General features: G+C 40.1%; 3 protein-coding genes across 4 annotated transcripts in view; 1 reads left to right on the forward strand and 2 right to left on the reverse strand.

The window, feature by feature from the left end:
- The window catches only part of LOC135080467 (viral IAP-associated factor homolog), a 189970-nt gene that overhangs the window by 138519 nt on the left and 30427 nt on the right, over window positions 1-21024 (forward strand). The gene's annotated exons all lie outside the window — the stretch shown is intronic.
- The window catches only part of LOC135080470 (atlastin-like), a 45969-nt gene continuing 26519 nt past the window's right edge, over window positions 1575-21024 (reverse strand). The window contains exons 8-12 of the mRNA XM_063975108.1: window positions 20793-20977; window positions 19918-20139; window positions 11329-11543; window positions 5695-5761; window positions 1575-5287 (exon numbers count right to left, since the gene is read on the reverse strand). Coding sequence (XP_063831178.1) covers window positions 5165-5287; window positions 5695-5761; window positions 11329-11543; window positions 19918-20139; window positions 20793-20977 — 812 coding nt within the window. The 3' untranslated portion in view covers window positions 1575-5164. The remainder of the gene's footprint in view (window positions 5288-5694; window positions 5762-11328; window positions 11544-19917; window positions 20140-20792; window positions 20978-21024) is intronic.
- Window positions 15092-16820, reverse strand: LOC135080339 (putative nuclease HARBI1). 2 transcript variants are annotated; one of them, XM_063974992.1, is made up of 5 exons: window positions 16303-16820; window positions 15951-16232; window positions 15409-15796; window positions 15195-15328; window positions 15092-15105 (listed from the first exon to the last, which is right to left on the reverse strand). In XM_063974992.1, the coding sequence occupies exons 1-4, from the start codon at window positions 16555-16557 to the stop codon at window positions 15198-15200; spliced, it is 1056 nt and encodes a 351-aa protein (XP_063831062.1). In that variant the 5' UTR covers window positions 16558-16820; the 3' UTR covers window positions 15092-15105; window positions 15195-15197. The 2 variants fall into 2 exon arrangements, with proteins under 2 accessions (XP_063831062.1, XP_063831061.1); XM_063974991.1 differs by lacking the exon at window positions 15092-15105 and having other exon boundaries at window positions 15176-15328.

Consider the following 21024-nt stretch of genomic DNA (forward strand, 5'->3'; position numbering starts at 1 on the left):
GCGAAACTAACTGAATTGCGTGTTTACACTATCTGTCTCGGTCAATTCCCGCAGAGTGTAATGAGGGTTTTCGCGTATGAAAGATCCGCTAGATGGCGGGACGTGGATGTGGGGTCTGACTGCTGCGTAATTGGTGGATTTTGACATGTCTGTCAATGTCATGTCAAAAATAACCATTCATGCAGCATTTGGACCTCGCGTCTACGTATTGCCATCTGGCGGATTTTTCATACGCGAAAACCCTCATTGCGCCATTAGACAACAAATATGGTCCAGACACAAGTAGCCTGAAGTAGGCTGATAATTATGACTTTTTGTATTCTTGATAGAATAGAATGTTCTAAAATGAATTGGTGTTTTGGTTGAATTTTGTGGTTTAACATAATAAGGTGCAATAGGTACTTCTGTAATTTGTTACAAATACTTTTCATGCATTTTCGCTACCACCACAACCTATTATATACTTACTATTTTTAGAACAAACAATTATGCGAAAATATACGTCGTGTATAACTACAGTCAAGGACTTATAAAAACACCTATGACTCATATTTACCCACCCATATTTGCTAGTTTTGCTACATTACAGCATTATTATTTGTATGTAGGTACTTATTTTTATATGAAAGATCTGAAAACATGGTATTGTCGAAGGGGGACTTCGCCCTAGAAAACTATTTTGTATTTTTGTATCTAGCCATTCCTCTCACTTATAGCGCCGCTAGTTAAAAAAAAAATATAAATAGATCACAAAATATACACACCGCTGTTTTTTCTTCAGACATGTATTTCTACTATTTATTGTGTAAATTGTTTTCTATTTAATTATATTTTTGATGATGTGATATGATAGATAGTTATAATATACTTTAATGTACAGATGTATACTGTTAGTACTATATTTTTAAGAATATTTTTACTGTTGCTGTATGTATCTTATATTTTTATGTACTCTTAAAACAAATTATATTATTAACAAGTACCAAGGTGCAATCTACGTCAATAAATATGTTTTATATTGACTCCTGTGTTGTAAATTGAAGTCTTCCTAACTTTTATTTTACCGACTTAAAAAAAGGAGTCCTCAATTTTTTTTTCAATTTTTTTTTAAAACTGTCTACCGAAGCTACGCCCACCCATTATATGATAATGTGGATGTGCGATTGAAATGATACATGTATTTAAATATTTTGTTTATTTTCGTTAGTCACGCACGGTTAAAATGTGAAGTGGAGTAAATTGGTGATGCAACACCTTCCGTTAGGAACCTTAAAGCTAGGGGGATTGAGCAAGATACAGAAGGAGCGACAATACGTTGCAATTTAAAATATCATTTTTTACACATTAATACTCGTAATATTGGTCCGTTATATCCGTGTATCGCCGCAAGTAAAAAATATTCATATTTAAAAAAAATTAAAAACGATTAAAATCTGCATTAGTATATTGCTTTAGAGAAATTCTTATTTTGCTACTGGCCCAACAAATTGATAGATAATAAACTGATTAATAGATAGTACACCGCAATTGTTATAAAACCTATAACGGAAATATAAAAATAAACTCAGGAGAAGTATTGTTTCTCTTTTATTGGAATCGAAACTAAAATGTCGCAAACACCTGAAACATTTTAGTGTCAACCGCATAAAACACTTAACTCTAAGCGAAGTTTACAAATAAAGTGTGTTAAAACAATCTATTAGTTAACATAATTATAAACTACTATACACGTCGGCCATGATTGTTTCATAAACAAAATTACCACCCCGTAACAACTCTTATAACAATTATACTAATAATAACATATAAATTGACATATTATCTATTTTTTCATAAGAAATAATGATCTTTAACATAATATTTTGTCATGAACCAGTCAAATAACCGTTGACTAGCTTTCCTTCAAGAATTAAAACTAGAGATTAAAAAGCCAAAGTATTTAATGAGAACAGATTAAAAACGTGATTTAAAAGTTTGGCACGATGGAGTTACAGACCAAATAGTATTATCTATTCTATTTTTAATCTATGTTTACAACGTTTTATTGTTTAAAATGGAAGATAGGCACTTTTGGCTTTTATTTACAATAAGTTTGTATTTACAATTAGAATTTGTTTTATACCGATGTTTGATAAATACATAATGAGAACGAAAAGTAAAAGACCACGCTGGTAAAATGACTTATTGTCCGTAACTATGATGACTTAGTCACACATTAATCATTCCTGTACATAAATACACTTTGGAGATTTAAGTAGGACATTAATTAATTAATATCAATGCAATTTGGATCTCACAACCATATTATCCTTTTGTGAACTTGTCATTAACATATTACACTTTATAGACGTGGCAAGAGGAGCTACTTTAGAGCGCGTCAAAATCCAGCAGCCATACAGAGGAAGATTAGCCTTATTCCATCAAGTACTTTAACAAAATAAACTCTGAAAATTTAACAAACAAAGATGAAGCTAATTTGGAAAAATCTACTAACGAATTGGCACATCACATTTGAGTGTTCCGAAATCTGAAGATATGTCGATTGTACATAAAAAAATACTTATTTACATAACTATATTGCCACTGAAATATGGCAAACGCGACAACGCGTGTCATACTCAATATTTATCAAAATCGAAATAGGCTATTTATTTATTTCTATAAAATACAAAAAGACGACATAATTTTGAACTCCGAAAAATGCTTTTTCATCACCCTGTAATTTTATATTTTTAATGGTGATATGTTTTATTTATAAAATAGCATTATCAAATGTTGCAAGTATTTGTATCTCAATGTTGCCAGCACTGTCGAGTTTACCATTTTCTAAAAGTGTCTTTCAAATGCCACTCAACTGGTTGAAAATCTAACTCACAGGAGTTACACCGAATTTACTAACTAATTTTAAATAGGTACAGTGATATGATTAAGTTGTACAATTATATCTATTAACTACTTGCGGTATAGGTACTTAAGTCCAGTTAAAAAAACCCCAGTTTCTAAAATAGCGATGCATATTTTTGATGTGGTGGTTAAGTAGTTTGTCTAGTTGACTTTGTTTTTACTTTTTTGTAAAAGTTACAATGTCACTGGCACAGTTAGGAACCAAGCTGTGAGCTGGATGCGATTGGCGTGTCTTGTTAATCGTCTTAAATGACACTGAGGTATGATGCAGAGGTTGTTGTGGTTGAACATGGCAACAAATAATGCTGCCATAATCTGAAGGACTTTTATTGTCCCTAATATCTGAAGGTATAACGCATTTCCACCTCGTAAAAAGTAGGTAATATGGGAAACAGATAAACCTTTCTTTTTGGAGAAAATGGGGTAGGTACAGAAATATTTGTTTTACATTATTGTCAAGTGACAAATGAAATACACTCTAATCTATCGTAATAGAGTACAAATTGTTTTATACATCTACTTCTACTAGTGTCGTTAAGTACATCTGTCTGGTGCATTTCAACAAGGTGTCCCTTTATATTCTCTGTTATAATGTGGCTATTAAAATAATCTTTGTGCCTGAATGATTTCACATCAATAAATTATGATCTATGATACGTTATAAGGGGCCATCCATAAAGTACGTCACACGAATTTTATGATTTTTTGACCCCTCCCCCGTCCTTGTCACTGGTGGTCACATTTCTGAAACCCCCCCTCCCTAGTGTGACGTCACATGTTTTGCAATTTCACATCGAAAAATTATTAAATTAACAAAAAAATAGCAACAAATAGAAACAATAAAATCACGCGCGAGGTACGGTGCGTTTGGCGGCATTATAGGCCAGTAGAATTAGATTTTAAATCTGAAATAATACCTACAAAAGATTTTATTGATTTAATGGCTTCATTGGTTGCACATAGACTCTCTTAGGTTTTCGACTTCGACGGAGTTGTGCTTAAGTGGTGGGGGTATTTTTTAGTTTAATTTATATTTCAAATTACGCCATTAGTACCTCTAGATATATTAGATTTTGAAATGTGACGTCACGAAACTTTGGACCCCTCCCACCCCTTGTCACACCATGTCACACTTTGTCGACCCCCTCCCCCCCTCTTTACGTGTGACGTACTTTATGGATGACCCCTAATGAAATTGTTTCACCGTGATTTGATTTTGTATTGATTGGTTAATCCTTAGTTATTTGTCTTTCCTCATTATTGCTAAAATTACATTTAACACAAATCTTTTGGTGAACAAAATGTCAAGTTCTTTGTTTTATAGTATCGAAAATGTTTATCAAGCATTCTGTTACTATTTTATTTTTGTGATTGAAAATAAAAAGTTTTATTTAGTTATTATTAAAAGTTAATTTAGTCTTATAAGCGACAGACGAAAACTCACTGGAAATATTGTTGGTAGTTGCTTTCAAAATTTATTAAGTATGCCAAGTGGACGCCGTAATACTAAGCGATATACGGACTCTTCAGTCAATAAGTATCACGTGTCACATGCAAGTTTGTTGTTTGTTCCATCCCAAGATATTACATTATTGTCTAAACTTATAAGTCAGATTAATCAATCAATACTACGATCAGTACTAAACTAGTTCTACATAAAATTTCACTATAAACTGTACAAAAACAACCATTATAACCTTCACCAGTACCGGTCCTTTAGCTCGAGTCTAGTAATATCTACACTAATTTACCTAGAATTTCAAGTCGAAATTTTAACTCACCCGAGTTCCTTCGACGGGGCGGCCGCGGATCACACAGTCAACTTCCCAGATACTCATTATCACACAAACTTTCGATTTAACACTATTTCGACGTGAGCAGGATCGATGAGACGCGGACACGACGGCGTCCGATTCGGTTCGTCTCTTGATAAATTCGTCTTCCGTAAAACTTCCGAAACGTACGAGAAATGAGGTCGCGCTCATTCATGCACGTTTTATATATCCCGCCCCCACGCGTAAATTATTTGAGCAATTTCGATGCGACGTCGGATGAATCTTCGCGGGCTTTATCCGCGTCGCATCATTCAGCACGCGAGAGCCTCGGCTGATATACGGTTAGTTTTGTGGGGGTCGTGTCCAGCGTCCCGCGGGTTTCGTCCCTTGAGCCGGGCCCTGTCGTGTCCAGCGTCCCGCGGGTTTCGTCCCTTGAGCCGGGCCCTGTCGTGGGACGCGGGGGGGCGGGGCGGGGCGGGGCGGCATCACAAGTGCTTGTGCTTGCCGTTGGCGGTGGGCGTGGCCGGCCCGAACGTGCGCTCGGCGGCGGCGGCCGCGGCGTGCTCCATGCCTTTTTCGAGGCACGACTGGTACACTGGCTTCATTACCTGCCATCAAACGTTTTATTGTAGTAATTATGCTTTTTTTAAGAGACGCGCACTGGTAGCCTAAAGGTCGGAAAGCGGAGCTACGCAGCACTGTACTGCGTGTCAAAATATTCTCTCGTAACTGTGCAGCGCCGCCTTAATGCGACAAATTATTTCGATGGTATCCATACGAAATGACTGAAAGAATAATTTGACACTTTGTGTCGCGCCGTGTAGTACCACGCTGCGCCGCGCAAATATGACCCGACTTTTAGGAGCTTTTCCAGCTTCACCGGGTAGAGTGGCGAATACAAAAGGTACTGAAGCCGTTTGGTGATAGTCGGTGCGCGTGACGACGAAGTGGAGTGTGAACTCCACATAACTGACGATAACTATGTAAGAGAGAAGATTTAATAAAAAGAACTTACATTATCCCATAAGCAGTTCGCGACTTCGTCTATAGTCACGCCTAGCTCCCGCATTTCACCGCTGTACCTGAAATAGATGAATTGTAAAATGAACAACAATTTTACGCAAGAATTTCACGCGTAACGAGCATAACAAGTCGAAATATTTCATTGTTTTTGGACCATAAGACAAGGGAATAAAGTTCAAAATATGGTGGGAATTTTCTAAATATACAAAGGTGACTGACTGACTGACATAGTGATCTATCGACGCACAGCCCAAACCACTGGACGGATCGGGCTGATATTTGGCGTGCAGGTAGATATTATGACGTAGGCATCCGCTAAGAAAGGATTTTACGAAACTCCACCGCTAAGGGGGTACAACGGGATCGACGCGTACGAAGTCGCGGGCGGCCTCTAGTTATACTAAAGCCGGGTCTGTGAGCACGTAGAATTTTGTCCAATGACCCCTAGCTACCCATCCTTATCGCTCGTGAGTATCGCAGTGAGTGTGCGAGCGCGATAGCAACATAATTACGCGCGAGCGATAAGGATAGGTAGCTAGGGGTTGTGGCGATCTATGTACGCTTGTACGCCACAATGCAATGCAAACTCATTGGTCCGCCCGCGGCGCTCCGTGCCGCGCGCTCCTGGCCGGCAATAAAAAAGAAGTTTTTAAGTTGTCACTTTGGCACTTGCCTACGACTAGCTCCTTTGATTTTGTTCGAATTGATAATTTTATTTCTTTTATGTTTTTGTATTTTTTTAGTCAATTGTAAATATATTTGTTTATTCAAAGCCGCTTATAATTTGCTGAACATCTACCTCCGATAAATTAATGTGAGGAGACGTTCGATTCGTCTCCCACATATTGGTGACCCCGTATACATAAAGAAGACGCAAGAAAAACGTTTCGATCTGCTAACAGCGTGGAAGACTTACCTGCTTACTTCTCGTCGCGACTATCTACTGCGTTGTTACATAAGGCTGGGGCTTGCTGCAAGCGGTGAATATTTTTTATAATTTTTATTTTACAAAATGAACGACTCTAAGGAAGAAATTTTCAAAGTCGGAATTCGCATACCGCCCTTCTGGCCCGAAGAGCCTGCGTTATGGTTTGCGCAACTAGAAGCACAGTTCGCCGTGTCTGGTATTAGCAGCGATCAAACGAAATTTTATTACCTCGTTTCTCAACTTGATCGTCAGTTTGCAATTGAAGTACGAGACATCATAACTGACCCCCCGGCTGAGAATAAGTATGGTAAACTTAAACAGGAACTTATTAAACGCCTCTCACCGACACCGGAGAAACGCTATAAGCAGCTGTTGACGCACGAGGAGCTCGGTGATCGGACGCCCTCGCAGTTCTTGCGTCACCTGCGGAGCTTGGCTGGCCCTACGGTCCCCATGGATTTCCTCATTACCTTGTGGTCTAGCAGATTACCTCTAAATATCCAGACAGCTATAGCGTCGCAAATAGATCTTCCTGCCGACAAACTCGGTGAGTTGGCCGATAGAGTCTTCGAGATTGCACCTGTAACTCCTCAACTGGCTAGCGCCTCAGCGGCTACGGCTTCAACTTCTTCGTCGTCCGATGACACGAGGCAGCAAGTTGACATCCTGGCTGAGCAAGTTGCTTCCTTGGCGAGCAGAATCAATGCAAAGGAAAGGTTTCCGTCTGAACCTTGTATGAACTGCTGTGATCGATCTCGTGCTAGATCAGCAAAACCTCGTCAACCTCCTGCTGATCACCCGCATTGCTTTTATCACTTCAATTACGGCGTCAAGGCAAACAAGTGCAAGCAGCCCTGCAGTTTCAAGGCGGAAAACTGTCAGGGCGGTCGCAAGTAGCGGCCAACGACTGCCCTTCTGCTACAGGCCGTCTATTTGTAACTGATCATGCTTCGAAAATGCAGTTTCTAGTGGACACTGGTTCTGACTTGTGTGTTTTCCCACGATCATTTGTCAAGACACCCTGCACTAAGACAACGTTTGACCTCGCTGCTGCTAATAATTCGGTGATACATACGTACGGTCCAATCAGACTACAGCTAAACTTAGGGCTTCGACGCGATTTTGTATGGAATTTTATTGTGGCCGAAGTTTCCAAGCCTATTATCGGAGTCGACTTCCTTAGCTACTACAACTTACTTGTCGATTGCCGTAATAAGCGATTAGTCGACGGAGTTACATCGCTCTCGGTAGCTGCTTTTTCGTCTGGAAATGATGACGTCGCTTCTGTCAAAGTCCCTTCAGGTAGTAATTCCGAGTCAGAATATCATCAGATTTTATCAGAGTATCCGGAGATCACTCGTCCTGCTGGAATTCATTCTCCTCCCAAACATAATACGCTACACTTTATCAGAACTACTCCCGGCCCACCTGTTTCATGCAGACCTCGCCGTCTCGATCCTGTTCGTATGCAGATTGCAAAGAAAGAGTACGAGGACATGGTAGCTAGCGGTGTGGCTAGACGGTCTGAAAGCGCTTGGTCATCAGCTCTACATCTGGTGAAGAAGAAGGACGATGGTTGGAGACCGTGTGGAGACTACAGAGCGCTGAATTCAAGAACAATTCCGGACCGATATCCAATTCGCCACATTCACGATTTTTCGTACCAGCTTGCGGGTTGTACCATCTTTTCTACGATCGACCTTGTCAAAGCATACAATCAACTTCCTGTAAATCCTGACGATATTCCAAAAACCGCAATCACAACACCTTTTGGCCTGTACGAATTCCCGTTTATGACTTTTGGTTTGAGAAACGCTGCACAGACTTTTCAGCGATTTATGGATGAAGTCCTTCTAGGTCTAGATTTCTGTTATGGGTACCTTGATGATATTTTGGTTTTCTCCTCATCAGCAGAACTGCACAAAATCCACCTGCGTCAGCTTTTTGAGCGTCTGAAGCGTTATGGAGTTTTGGTGAACACCAAAAAGTGTGATTTTGGACAGGACAAGGTTACATTTCTAGGCTACACTGTGTCTGCTTCTGGCACTAAACCGCTTGAAACTAAGGTGCAAGCAATTCAAGATTTCTCACCGCCTAAGACTGTGAAGGAACTTCGACGCTTTCTAGGAATGTTGAATTTTTATCGTCGCTTCATTCCCAATGCAGCTCGTTTTCAAGCACCGTTGAACGCCTTACTCGCTGGTCCGAAGGTCAAAGGCGCACACCCTGTCGAGTGGACAACCGAGCTGCAAGAGGCTTTCAAGAACTGCAAGTCTTCACTCTCTCAAGCCGCACTCCTTGCTCATCCCAATCCTACAGCTGATCTCGCAATAGTGACCGACGCTTCAGAGTCGGCTATTGGAGCAGTTCTACAGCAACGTTCTGGAAATGGTTGGCAGCCTCTGGCTTTCTACTCGCACAAGCTAAGTCCTTCGCAGACAAAGTATAGCCCTTACGACCGTGAGTTGTTAGCTGTGTACGAGGCAATCAAATACTTTCGGCACATGGTTGAGGCCCGAACGTTTTCAGTGTTCACCGACCACAAGCCGCTAACCTTTGCGTTTTCTCAAGCCAAAGATAAGTGCTCACCTAGGCAATTTCGATACTTGGATTTTATTGCGCAGTTCACTACTGATCTTCGATATATTCCTGGCCCTGAAAACGTTGTCGCTGATGCCCTCTCCCGAGTTGAAGAAATCACATTATCTTTGGATTACCAGAAACTTGCGCAGTCTCAGGAGAATGACCCTGAACTGCAAGATCTGCTGCTTCACGGTTCTTCCCTCAAGCTTCAAAAGATACCGACCACGTACAGTGACATACCTGTTTACTGCGATACTTCCATGACTGTTCCACGTCCATTTGTCACTCCTTACTTCCGAAGACAAGTTTTTGACATGCTGCACAACCTTCATCACCCCGGAAGTTCAGCTACGGTGCGACTGGTCTCTCAACGCTTTGTTTGGCCAGGGATTCGCAAAGATTGTAGAGAGTGGGCTAGGCAATGCATCAGCTGCCAAAAAAGTAAAGTATCACGTCATACTCATTCGCCACTTTCTTCATTTCCCACACCATCTTCACGATTCACTCACATTCATCTCGACATTATTGGGCCGTTGCCTCCATCCTCTAATTTCAGATACTGCCTTACTGTCATCGACAGATTTACCCGATGGCCTGAGGCATATCCACTTCAGGACATCACTGCGGAGAGCTGCGCTGCCGCCCTCGTGTCGGGTTGGATTGCCAGGTTTGGCTGTCCCGAGCGAATAACCACTGATCGCGGCCGTCAATTTGAGTGCCACCTCTTCGAGGCCCTTGCTGCCATGGTTGGTGCGCACCACTTCCGCACGACCGCCTACCACCCTGCGGCGAACGGCATCGTCGAGCGTCTACATCGACAACTCAAGGCGGCGATCATGTGCCATGCTCCTTCGCAGTGGCATGAAGCTCTTCCGTTGGTCTTGCTTGGCATGCGCAGCGCTTTTAAAGAGGACCTTCAATCATCCCCTGCTGAGTTGGTGTATGGCGAAACTCTTCGCCTCCCAGGTCAGTTCCTGAGTCCGAGGGATGATTACAAAACTGCCGATGTCACGCAGTACGCAACCCGGCTTCGCGCGTACATGGCCAAGCTCACCCCTCGGCCAACTTCATGGCATGCCACTTCATCTTTCTATATTCCACGAGATCTTCAGTTCAGTTCGCATGTTTTCGTCCGGCAAGATCGCCTCAGAACATCATTGGAGCCTCCATATGCTGGTCCATTCAGAGTGATCAAGAGACAACCAAAGTTTTATACTCTGGACATCAACACAAAGGAGGTGAACGTCTCTATAGACAGACTTAAACCAGCATATGCAACACAGGATTCAAGAGAGGCCGAGATTCCAGACGCCAATGAAGATAATGTCAGGCAGACCTCCAGCGGCAGAATAGTGAGGTATCCAGACTTCTACCGACCGTAGTTACGGTCTGGCGGGGGAGTACTGTGGCGATCTATGTACGCTTGTACGCCACAATGCAATGCAAACTCATTGGTCCGCCCGCGGCGCTCCGTGCCGCGCGCTCCTGGCCGGCAATAAAAAAGAAGTTTTTAAGTTGTCACTTTGGCACTTGCCTACGACTAGCTCCTTTGATTTTGTTCGAATTGATAATTTTATTTCTTTTATGTTTTTGTATTTTTTTAGTCAATTGTAAATATATTTGTTTATTCAAAGCCGCTTATAATTTGCTGAACATCTACCTCCGATAAATTAATGTGAGGAGACGTTCGATTCGTCTCCCACAGGGTCATTGGACAAAATTCTAGGTGCTCACGGACCAGACTATATAAAGGGTTAAGATAACAAGTTCTGTTGAGTCACTACGGTGGTCGCTCGGCCGGAGCCCTACCTGATGTAGGCCCACAGCACGAGCGTGAGCAGCGCCAGCCCCATGGCCAGGTTGCAGAGGTTGGCGAGCGGGTACAGCCCGACGAGCCCGAGCACGCCGCTCAGCACGTAGAACACGAGCGCGATGGCGAAGACCACGGAGGCAGAGCCCTACCTGATGTAGGCCCACAGCACGAGCGTGAGCAGCGCCAGCCCCATGGCCAGGTTGCAGAGGTTGGCGAGCGGGTACAGCCCGACGAGCCCGAGCACGCCGCTCAGCACGTAGAACACGAGCGCGATGGCGAAGACCACGGAGGCAGAGCCCTACCTGATGTAGGCCCACAGCACGAGCGTGAGCAGCGCCAGCCCCATGGCCAGGTTGCAGAGGTTGGCGAGCGGGTACAGCCCGACGAGCCCGAGCACGCCGCTCAGCACGTAGAACACGAGCGCGATGGCGAAGAACACGGACGGCGTGCGCGCCGCCTTGAATATGTTCTTGCTCTCGTTGTGCGCGCGGAACTGCTGGAAGTGCTCCTCGAGGTCCTGGAATAGGGAGTGACGTCATTCATCGCGACGACATTTACTCGCCGTATGTTCTGGCTGTTTTACGTTGTTGTTAAGAGCCATTTTACATTTTCGTGCGAATTTCTAAGATTTTGGAAGCATGAATTACTATCTTAAGCAACACCCAGAGATTATTTAATAACTGCGAAAGATAGGTCAATCCTTGGTGTTGACCATTAATGAAACGGATTTACTAAAACTCTTTTGCTTAATTCACAGTGCCCCATCTCCCACAACCATTTTACGGAAAAATTGCCGCAGACTCATTTTCAAAGTCCTGTATCTATTATTTATGCTCATATAATAAGCTTAAAAATATATAGTAATCATCGGACATATATTCTTGTAGTCCATTAATGAAATAGATTCTTGAATTTCATTACCATTATTGAGTAAAATCTAAAAATAATTTGGCAAATTTGAAGATTAACGTCACATTTTGATCGTGGTTTTTGGTTTAAAAACACAACAATAACTGCAATAAAAGTATCCCAAAATAAAGAATATTCATTGTAGAATTGATTTCTACAGTTATTGTTTAAATATTAGTAACCACTTTGTCAAAATATTGATGTGAATATCAGTATAAATTACAATGCGCAAGCCGACATCGATTAGTATGGCGCGAGCGCCCGTCAAGGCAGGACCTGTGTCATTTTTCCCGCCGTGACGTTTACGTGCGTTCGTGTCGTAAAGCGGTGATTTGTACGGCGACCAAATACATTTGATACTATGCCGAGAGGCTGTTTCGAGTCGGCCGGCCGAGCAGAAATTGAAATGATGAATTTTAATTTCTTTGACGGATCTGGGTGTAACTATGTATAATATGTAGGTACCATGTATTTAATTTAATAAATAAATTATAAAAAAGTATAATTATCCATTATGCTAGCACCCTTAACACAAGCAAATTGGTGGCCTATTTCTGGACTAGATGGCGCTGTGAAATTGTTCAAAGATTTGTTTATTTATTTATCCGCTTTGAGTTTTATTTCGTGAAGAAGAAAAAGAAGCGTTTTGTTTCGAGAGGGAAGCTTTGTTGTTAAATCTATACTAATAAAAGAGGAAAGATTTAATTGTTTGTTTGTTTGTTTGGAGGCAATAGGCTCCGAAAAAAAATTCTCTCACGATTTAGAATCCTAATTTTTTTCTATGTAGGCTATAAAATATTTTCAGAAACTTTAGTACAAAACCTTTGATAAAATTCGACGTTTAATAAATAAATTAGATAACATATTAATACTTTTTTTTCAGTACTATTTTAGTACTTGTTTTTCAGAAATTCTACGATTTAACTAAACTTCTACGGTCTTATTCATAATAAAATGCTAATATAGGTTTAAAACCTACATTAGCTAAAACGTTTGATAGGCTTAAAACACTCTTATAAACCTCTGATAAAAAACGTTATTCATAATCGTTTATAAACCTTTGATAACTAAAACAGAGTTTAATATTTTCTTTCCACAGACTATACAAAAAGAATGAACGAAAACAGCTTTTTTGGTGATTTAACTTGATGGACCATGTAAAATCATAGACAAATCGCAGAAAAAAAAAACAAAAAATTGGCAGCTGTGACGTTTTACTTACTGACATTGACATTTGGCACGAAAATTTAATAAAGTTTTCGGTTTTTTCGATCAACTCCCAAGTTTTATCAAACTTTTATAAAACTTGGGATTGTATGTTCTGGATTCTGTACCTCTTACCCTGTACTCTGCAATAAGCTCTTACGACGACCCGGCTAGTTACATCGGATACTAATTATGTCCATGACGAAGGAGAACAGACCGCCTAAAAGGCAACGATCAGAAAACTGGTTGGAGGAAGATAAGGTAGTACTTATTTTTAGCCTGATAAAGTGCCTACTAATTTTTGTAGCATGGTTTTATTTATGTTTGACGCCTAGTGTTTGCTTTTCAGTATTTGCTGAAAGAGTTGGTGAAAGAAAGAGTAAATGCAATCGAAAATAAAAATACAGACACTAACACGAATAAACGGAAGGTTGCGGCTTGGGCTGATTTACAAACAACGTTGGTACATCTTTTGATTTCTGCCTTCAATATAAAATTTTGCCTTTACCTGTAATTCAAAATCCTGTCATTTCTTTTTCAGGTTTAATTCAATGTGCGCTGGTATGAACCGCTCCATTACCCAGTTAAAATCGCAATGGAGCCTCATAAAAATCAGTGCGAAGAAAGACAAGACCATTGCTAGGCAGGCTCAAATTAAAACTGGCGGTGGTCCACCATTATCAGTGCCTGACGATAGGGCTGATGATATAGCATCTTGGTTGCCCAATGAATTTGTAGTCGATGTTAACAGATTTGACTCGGACTCAAATAAAAGTGAATTAATTAACATTCAAGAGGAGGAATCAACTCAAAATACGCAAGATCAGGAATTGATAAATAATGAAGAAATCCAATATGAATTGGTGGTACTTGATGAAGAAATAGAAGATACACATGCTTGTACTACTAGAGGCATATTGGAAGATAAAGAAAATAAAAAAGTAGAGGCAAAAGAAAATAAAGCAAAACCTAATTTTAAAGCACCAGCAATCAAAAAAAAAAGGAAACTGTTAAACAAAGAAGGCTTAATTGATTTAAGCAAAGTTAGGATTTCCGAAATTGCAGAAACAGAATCAAAATGCCGGATTGAACTGCATGAAGTTCAAATGGAAAACGAACGGAAGAAAGGGAGAAACTTGGATCTTGAGCATCAATTATTACAGGAAAAACTTAAATATTACACTCACATTAATAAAGAATAATAAGTCTTTTGATGTTAAAGTTTTTCAAGTACTAACAGATTCTAAATAATAAGTTAGTTCCTCCCTTACTTCTGTTTGTTTTTAATTTGTATTTTATGCAGTTCCAATCCGCATTTTGATTGTGTTTCTGCAATATATTTAGACGGCTATGAATATGTTTACTAGTCATAACTTAATAAGAGTTTGAGATTACTATTAACTAGCTGTTGCCCACGACTCCGCCTGCGTAGACTACTATTTCTGTAACCTACAGGATCTGTGCATTTTTCCAGGATAAAAAGAAGCCTATATGTTATTCGAGACTATATAATCTATCTGTTTTAGCAATTTATTTGTTTATAAGAATTGAACTGTGATTTTTAGTAAGTAAGTTTAATAATTGTACTTAAATTAGTGATATAAAGTAAATACACATATGCCTAGTCACAAACATTCGCCTTTATAATAATAGTGTAAATTATGGTTATTTTGTTTTAAATGTAGAAGGTTGATAACCTCCGAATAGAAACGTTTATACTTAAGCAATTTCTTTGTTTTAAAGAATTGAACTGTGATTTTTAATAAGTAAGTTTGTTGAAACTAATTGTACTTAAATTAGTGATATAAAGTAATTTGTTTTGAATTTTTGCAGAATAATTGCTTTTTTAAAGAGAACTACAGGTTTTGTTTTTGTGATAGTAACAAATTGGACTGAAAATTGAAATACAGGTATTTTTCAATCAAATATTCTTTTTATTTTCATTAAGATGCCAGGAACAGTATCTGAAAAATTAAAATACAACATTTTCATGAACTCAAATGACATTACATAAAAGTAAATCGTTGGAATTTATCAAAATGTATTTTAGTACCATTCAAAAATGTTGATTTATAAAATTTTGTAGTATCAACTGCGACCTACGCCTCAACAATGAAGGTCGGTTGTCGTGAACACTGTTCTCCGTCGAAAGTTGCGGAGTTACAGGGACCTGCTCCATATGTTGTTCTGAAAAATATTATGAATTTGTCAACATTTTGTCATAAAGATTTGTATTCCTTATGTACAGTCAAATTGATAACATTTACCTAACAATGTGTCATTCATATCAATGGCTATATTATGTAATACAGCCAATGCTATGATCACAGCTTTTCCATTTTGGAGGCTTACTGGTAAGCCATGGAGTAGGCATTGGAACCGCTGCTTCCACACCCCAAAACACCTTTCAACAGTGTTCCTAGTTGAGATGTGAGCATTATTGTATGCTTCTTCTTCTGGACGACTAGGCCTTAAAATAGGTGTAAATAGATATGGCAGAAGAGGGTAGCCCGAATCGCCAATAAGGCGTCCTCTAAACTGCCTATCCTCAAATCGTTGTTTTATATTGCTCTCCATAAAAATTCGACTGTCATGTGTACTGCCTCGCCATCTAGCCACTATATCCATTATTTTGAGGTCAGCATCACAGACAACCTAAAATAAAAAAAACAGTATCCTGTAGGTAATCCATCCAATAATATAGTGTTGTATGTTGCTAAAATTTAGATCATACAAAGTAAAAATTATAGACATTATTAAAACAAATCTTTCTCTGTTGTAAACTGTATAAAATCAAAATATATTTTACCTGAACATTCAGGGAATAATAGCCTTTTCTATTAATATAGTACTGGGCCATGTCACCTCCGGTTTTTTTAATTTTAATGTGGGTGCAATCTATGGCTCCTATCACCCCAGGAAAATTTTTAATTGCTCTAAATTTGGCACTAATTCTTTCCTGCTCTCCTATAGTGATAGGCATTTTGATGAAGGAATTTGCCTTATTCGCGATTGCATGCGCGACTCTGGCGCATATCCGGCTCACTGTCGGCTGACTTAGGCCATGGAGGTCACCAGCATCATCTTGTACCTGAAAATGTATGAAAATAATTATAGCAGCCACGACAAAGGGATAAAATAAAACACTTTTTTGTGCTTACCTCACGACGTCCCCAACATCTTATGGCCACTAAAACTTGCAGTTCAGGACACGTGCCACCACCTCTAGCGCTCTGAACCAGATCATCTTCCACCAAATCTATGATGGTGCGCACTGTGTCCTTATTGAACCTATATTTTATTTTAAAATTTAGGTCCCGCAAATCGAATGGGTTGCTTCGTTGGCGGTAGAGCTTTCTACGTCGCGCTGGGTCGGCATTATTGGCTAAATGCACAATTGCATTTATAGCATTCATTTTCACAAGCAAGGATCACAGCAAGGATATTTTGAATAAATAAACCAACGAAGTGACATTCATATGAAATGACATTTATAAAAGTTAGGTTAAAATAGGTTTATTAGAGCTTTAAACAAGGCCCGAGCTCTCGATAACTTATCACACAGTTATAAGAGGATTTTAGCGCTAAATGACGATTATGAATAACAATTTTTATCAAACGTTTTATAAACCTCTAATAAGCATTTGATAAAATGTGAAAAATGATTATGAATAAGACCGCTAGTGTTTATATTTTATGCATAATTTATTAACTTCTAAAATATACATATATCCTATTGATAGATGACGTGCTTCGTATTTTATTAAAATTATTACCTGACTATGTTAAAAAGGTGTGGAATGTTATTTTGGAGATAACTTGGTTCCATAGAAATATAGAGAGATGCTAAGTAATGCGCTGAGTTCGAAACTCAGTGTCGTATTAGAAATTCACACACACAAAGAAATCAAATTATGTGCTCATTATCCACTGCGGTATCAGTATTCAACGTTCGAATAATCTTTAGTACTATGCAAGCAATATAAACTGTTTACATAATGACGTCGCTACTGTCATCATTGCTTTCACAAGCAATATGTTCCAATTTGTCCCTTGTCACATTTCCCTTTAGTTTCTGTGATCTGTGCTTGTTTCTAAGTTGATATCAATGAAATATTCCTTAGTACTTTTGATTTAAATTATTTTTTTTATTTTGACACGTGTTTGAAAAATCAAGGTCAGATTACAATAAAATAACAAGTGAAAACGTAACATTGCATTGCAACTCGCAATTTCGCAATATTGATGAGGAGATTCCATTGGAAAGTCTGTATTCATTCCTAGGATTCCCCCCCCTAACACCATCAAATTCAAGAGAATTCAAGAGAGTGCAGTTTCCCATCTCATGCTTAGGGACCACGGTTTAAAATAGTGTGGTTGCATAGAGCCTGCAACGGGCAACCGCGTGCGCAGCTGCTCATACTAATTTTCGATAAAAAGCAAGTGTTGGCGCCCTCACGAGTTTTAGCGGAGTTCCATATGGTAGCGGGAGTAGACTTAATGGAAATCTATGCTTCTCCGACGACCAGTTGTATGTGGAATACTCCAGAGTATGCGCACACAATAGCCTGGTGATTTTAGCACCTGAAGGAAAAACAAAAAAACATTGTTTACAAAGAAATCTGCGGCAGGTGTAGTGTTTTAATTTTGTTTTAGAAAGATCTCATAATTTTGTAAGTATTCAAATATTTAAACATAATAATTTGTAGATTTTATATCAAAAAATATAATCATTTATTTTAACAAAATTAATTTTCTTAGAATATTTTAATTCTATTAGAACCATTTTCCACTTCATCGCAGAAGAAGTCGCGGGCAAAAAGCTAGTATGAAATATGTAGTATTGCCCGCGGCTTCACCCGCTTGAAATTTAGTTTGTCACAGATCGTCATAAATTATAGCCTATACATTGTTATTCCGGTCGACGCCAGGGATGGATGAGCGTCGCTGTCGCTGGCGACAGGGTCTTCTGGTTCAGGGTTCATGGCGTAGGTCTCAGGCAAAATGAAATCCACTCGTAGAAATTAATAAACTCAGTGTATTCACGAAAATAATTACACACAGCACTAGAGTCGTATCGGAACTGAGTGAACCAAAGGTCTTGCGATAGGAACTTCCGACCCGAGTGATAGTTGAACACAGACTGCCTAGTACTGCTGTACTGTACTGTAAAGTTTCATCAAAATCTGTTCAGTAGTTTTTACGCAAAAACTACTGAACAGATTTTGATACTACTTTCACGCGAAAGTGTAACAAACATCCAGACATCCACACAAACTTTCGTATTTATAATATTAGTAAGACTAGTAAGAAGTAAGATAGTAAGATGCATTATATTAGTTATTTGTTTACTTATAATAATATTTATTTATTTATTTCTTAGCTCTGTCTGATAATGGATCTGGAGGAGATGCAATAGCCACCTCCGTAACAAAACAATAGAACCCTATGGAGTTTGGGCTTGTGTGATTCGCCTTGACGAATATTTCGTATCCAGGGTCCGATGATGGAGCTGTAAGGGGGCAGATTTTTTTTTCACTATGTGACTGTCTTTATTTTGTACTTAATATATATTTTACATATTATTTATACCTATTCGTGTTTCATTATGAATCGAAATATAAAAGACTTATTAAACACTATTAAAAATTTAAATTAATTTATCAAGTTTGAATACCTCATTCTACCTTAAAATTAATAACTTAAATCAAGTCTTAATACAGTCACGGCTCAAGATTTTTTTGTCCATTTCAGCGTTCTTTTTACTCTTTTGACGTTGCGTTGACAGCTTTTACCTAAATTCGCGCGGAATATTTTTGTGAAATGGCTCTTAAGTCTGCGGGCACGAAACTAGCGACGACCGAGCGATGGCGACGCGATGACGCGACGGAGCGCTAGCGATGCATAGAACAACATGACAGTATATGGTTACGCGCACGAAACGGGCGGCAGCGGAGCGGTGCGATCGCAACACTACTCCTCTTCGCCGTCGCTCCGTCGTCGCGTCGCGTCGCCAGTTTCGTGCCCGCAGACTTAGGTCGCTAAAAGTTTTTGGGCATTGTAATTTGTATTGTACACCTTTATCTCCGCCATTGGATTATTATTTGGCTCGCCTACGCACACAGCACGACCTGCCCGCACCACGGTTCGGACGCCGAATGCCCCCACCGCTGACTGGGCTGTGACGTATGCGCTCGAGACAAATTTCTATACACTAAAGTCTGTTCGCCGAGAGTTGATAAAAAAGTTAAATATCAGAGGTTCTAAACTCATTATAAATTGCGGCCCGCTAATTATTTTAGATTATCATTATTATCTCTTTTAAATTTACGGGAATTATTCCGGTTAGGGCATACGTGGGGATACGGATCAAACACGTGGCGTCCATGTGTTGGATAAAAAGTATTTCATTATTATCAAGTGGCTTATAGTGTATCCCAATGTTGGGCAAAGCCCTACCCACTGTCATACCATTCATTTCTTTCTTATGTAAAATAAATCTATTCCGTTTCACACATTGCGGCCCGCCGGCCGGGGCGCTTGACGACATCTGCGTGGCTCGTACCATGGTACTCAGTGCGCGTTGTGACAAACGACGCCCGCCATACAGAATGCGATAATTAAGCGACAGTCGCTATTGCAAGACATTTCATAATATTTATCAACTCTCGGCGAACAGACTTTACAGGCATATTGCTGCGACCCCGGCCCGCAACCTTTTCACATCTCCCTTTAGTTTCTGTGATCTGCGTGTGAAACCAATGGCTGCCACTGACCTGCACAAGCTGCTCGCAGTAGGCCTGGCTGAACTCGGTGCCGCCCATCTTGCGCTTGGCGTGGAAGGCGTGCAGCGCCTTGTCGCGGACGCGGCTGTGCTCCGCCTCTAACAACTGTGTCTGCAGGTAGGGCTTCGCCCCGCCGCAGACTTCCTCCATGAGCGTCGTGTAGACTTCCTTGGCTTCTGCTACCGCTGTGAGGTTGTTCGCTTCCGCTGTGGCCTGGGGAAAAGATTTGAAGGTTTTAAAAAAGTTTCGTGTACAGCCTCGTTCGTTATTATATTTGGGTATTTCTTAGGGCAGGTGTGAGAAAAAAGAGGACAGAACAATAGCTTCCAAAGGAGCTTGGAATCGCAAGTTGCTCCTACAGTTTAACCATCTTCCAGAATGGATAGTTTGGAGAATGATAAGCGATACTATTTTATAGTGTCAGACCTATGTGAACATGGGCAAACTTATAATTAGAAATTCAAATACTTCGCATCGTACAGACCAGACTTTGGCATGGGATTACATTGGAACTATAGTCTGGTCTGCGAGCACGTAGAATTTTGTCCAATGACCCCAAGCTACCCATCCTTATCGCTCGCGCGTAATTATGTTGCTGTCGCGGTCGCACACTCACTGCGGGCGCCCGTCGCACAGTCGCGACAGCAATATATTTACGCGCGAGCGATAAGGAGCTTGGGGTCATTAGACAAAATTCTACGTGCTCACAGACCGGGCTTTAGCTAAATTGTTCTGCTTCAATTTCTGTATTATTTATATGCCAGTTTTGTCTAGTGTACATTAAGAGCTGTTATGGGACGTATAAAAGTGTTTTTTAAAAGTCCTTTCGCAAAAAAATAAATAACTTTTATGGCTTGGAGTCTCACCACGAGCATGCTCTTGGGCTCAGGCAGCTCGTTGCCCTTGTAGATGTGCATGTAGGACTTGAAGTACTGCACGAGGTCCTTGGCGCGCACGCGCTGCCCGTTGATCAGCTTCGGCACCAGGTTCTGTGGAGCCAGCAGCATCGGTACCAGTTGCTGGAGAGAGCGCTGGAACTCCGACTCGATGTCTGGAATTATAGATGTTTCTGTTAATAACAGAAGCAGTGAAAGCGTC

Source organism: Ostrinia nubilalis, chromosome 18, assembly GCF_963855985.1.
Source record: "Ostrinia nubilalis chromosome 18, ilOstNubi1.1, whole genome shotgun sequence".
Classification (NCBI taxonomy): Eukaryota; Metazoa; Arthropoda; class Insecta; order Lepidoptera; family Crambidae; genus Ostrinia; species Ostrinia nubilalis.

Bases quoted from the DNA above. Each gene is read 5' to 3' on its own strand.
- LOC135080339 (XM_063974992.1), bottom strand. From the start codon at position 16,557: ATGAATGCTATAAATGCAATTGTGCATTTAGCCAATAATGCCGACCCA. The intron at 15,797-15,950 runs GTAAAATATATT...TTTTTATTTTAG, and splicing joins ATTATTCCCTGAATGTTCAG to GTTGTCTGTGATGCTGACCT. The intron at 15,329-15,408 runs GTAAATGTTATC...AATATTTTTCAG, and splicing joins TATGAATGACACATTGTTAG to AACAACATATGGAGCAGGTC.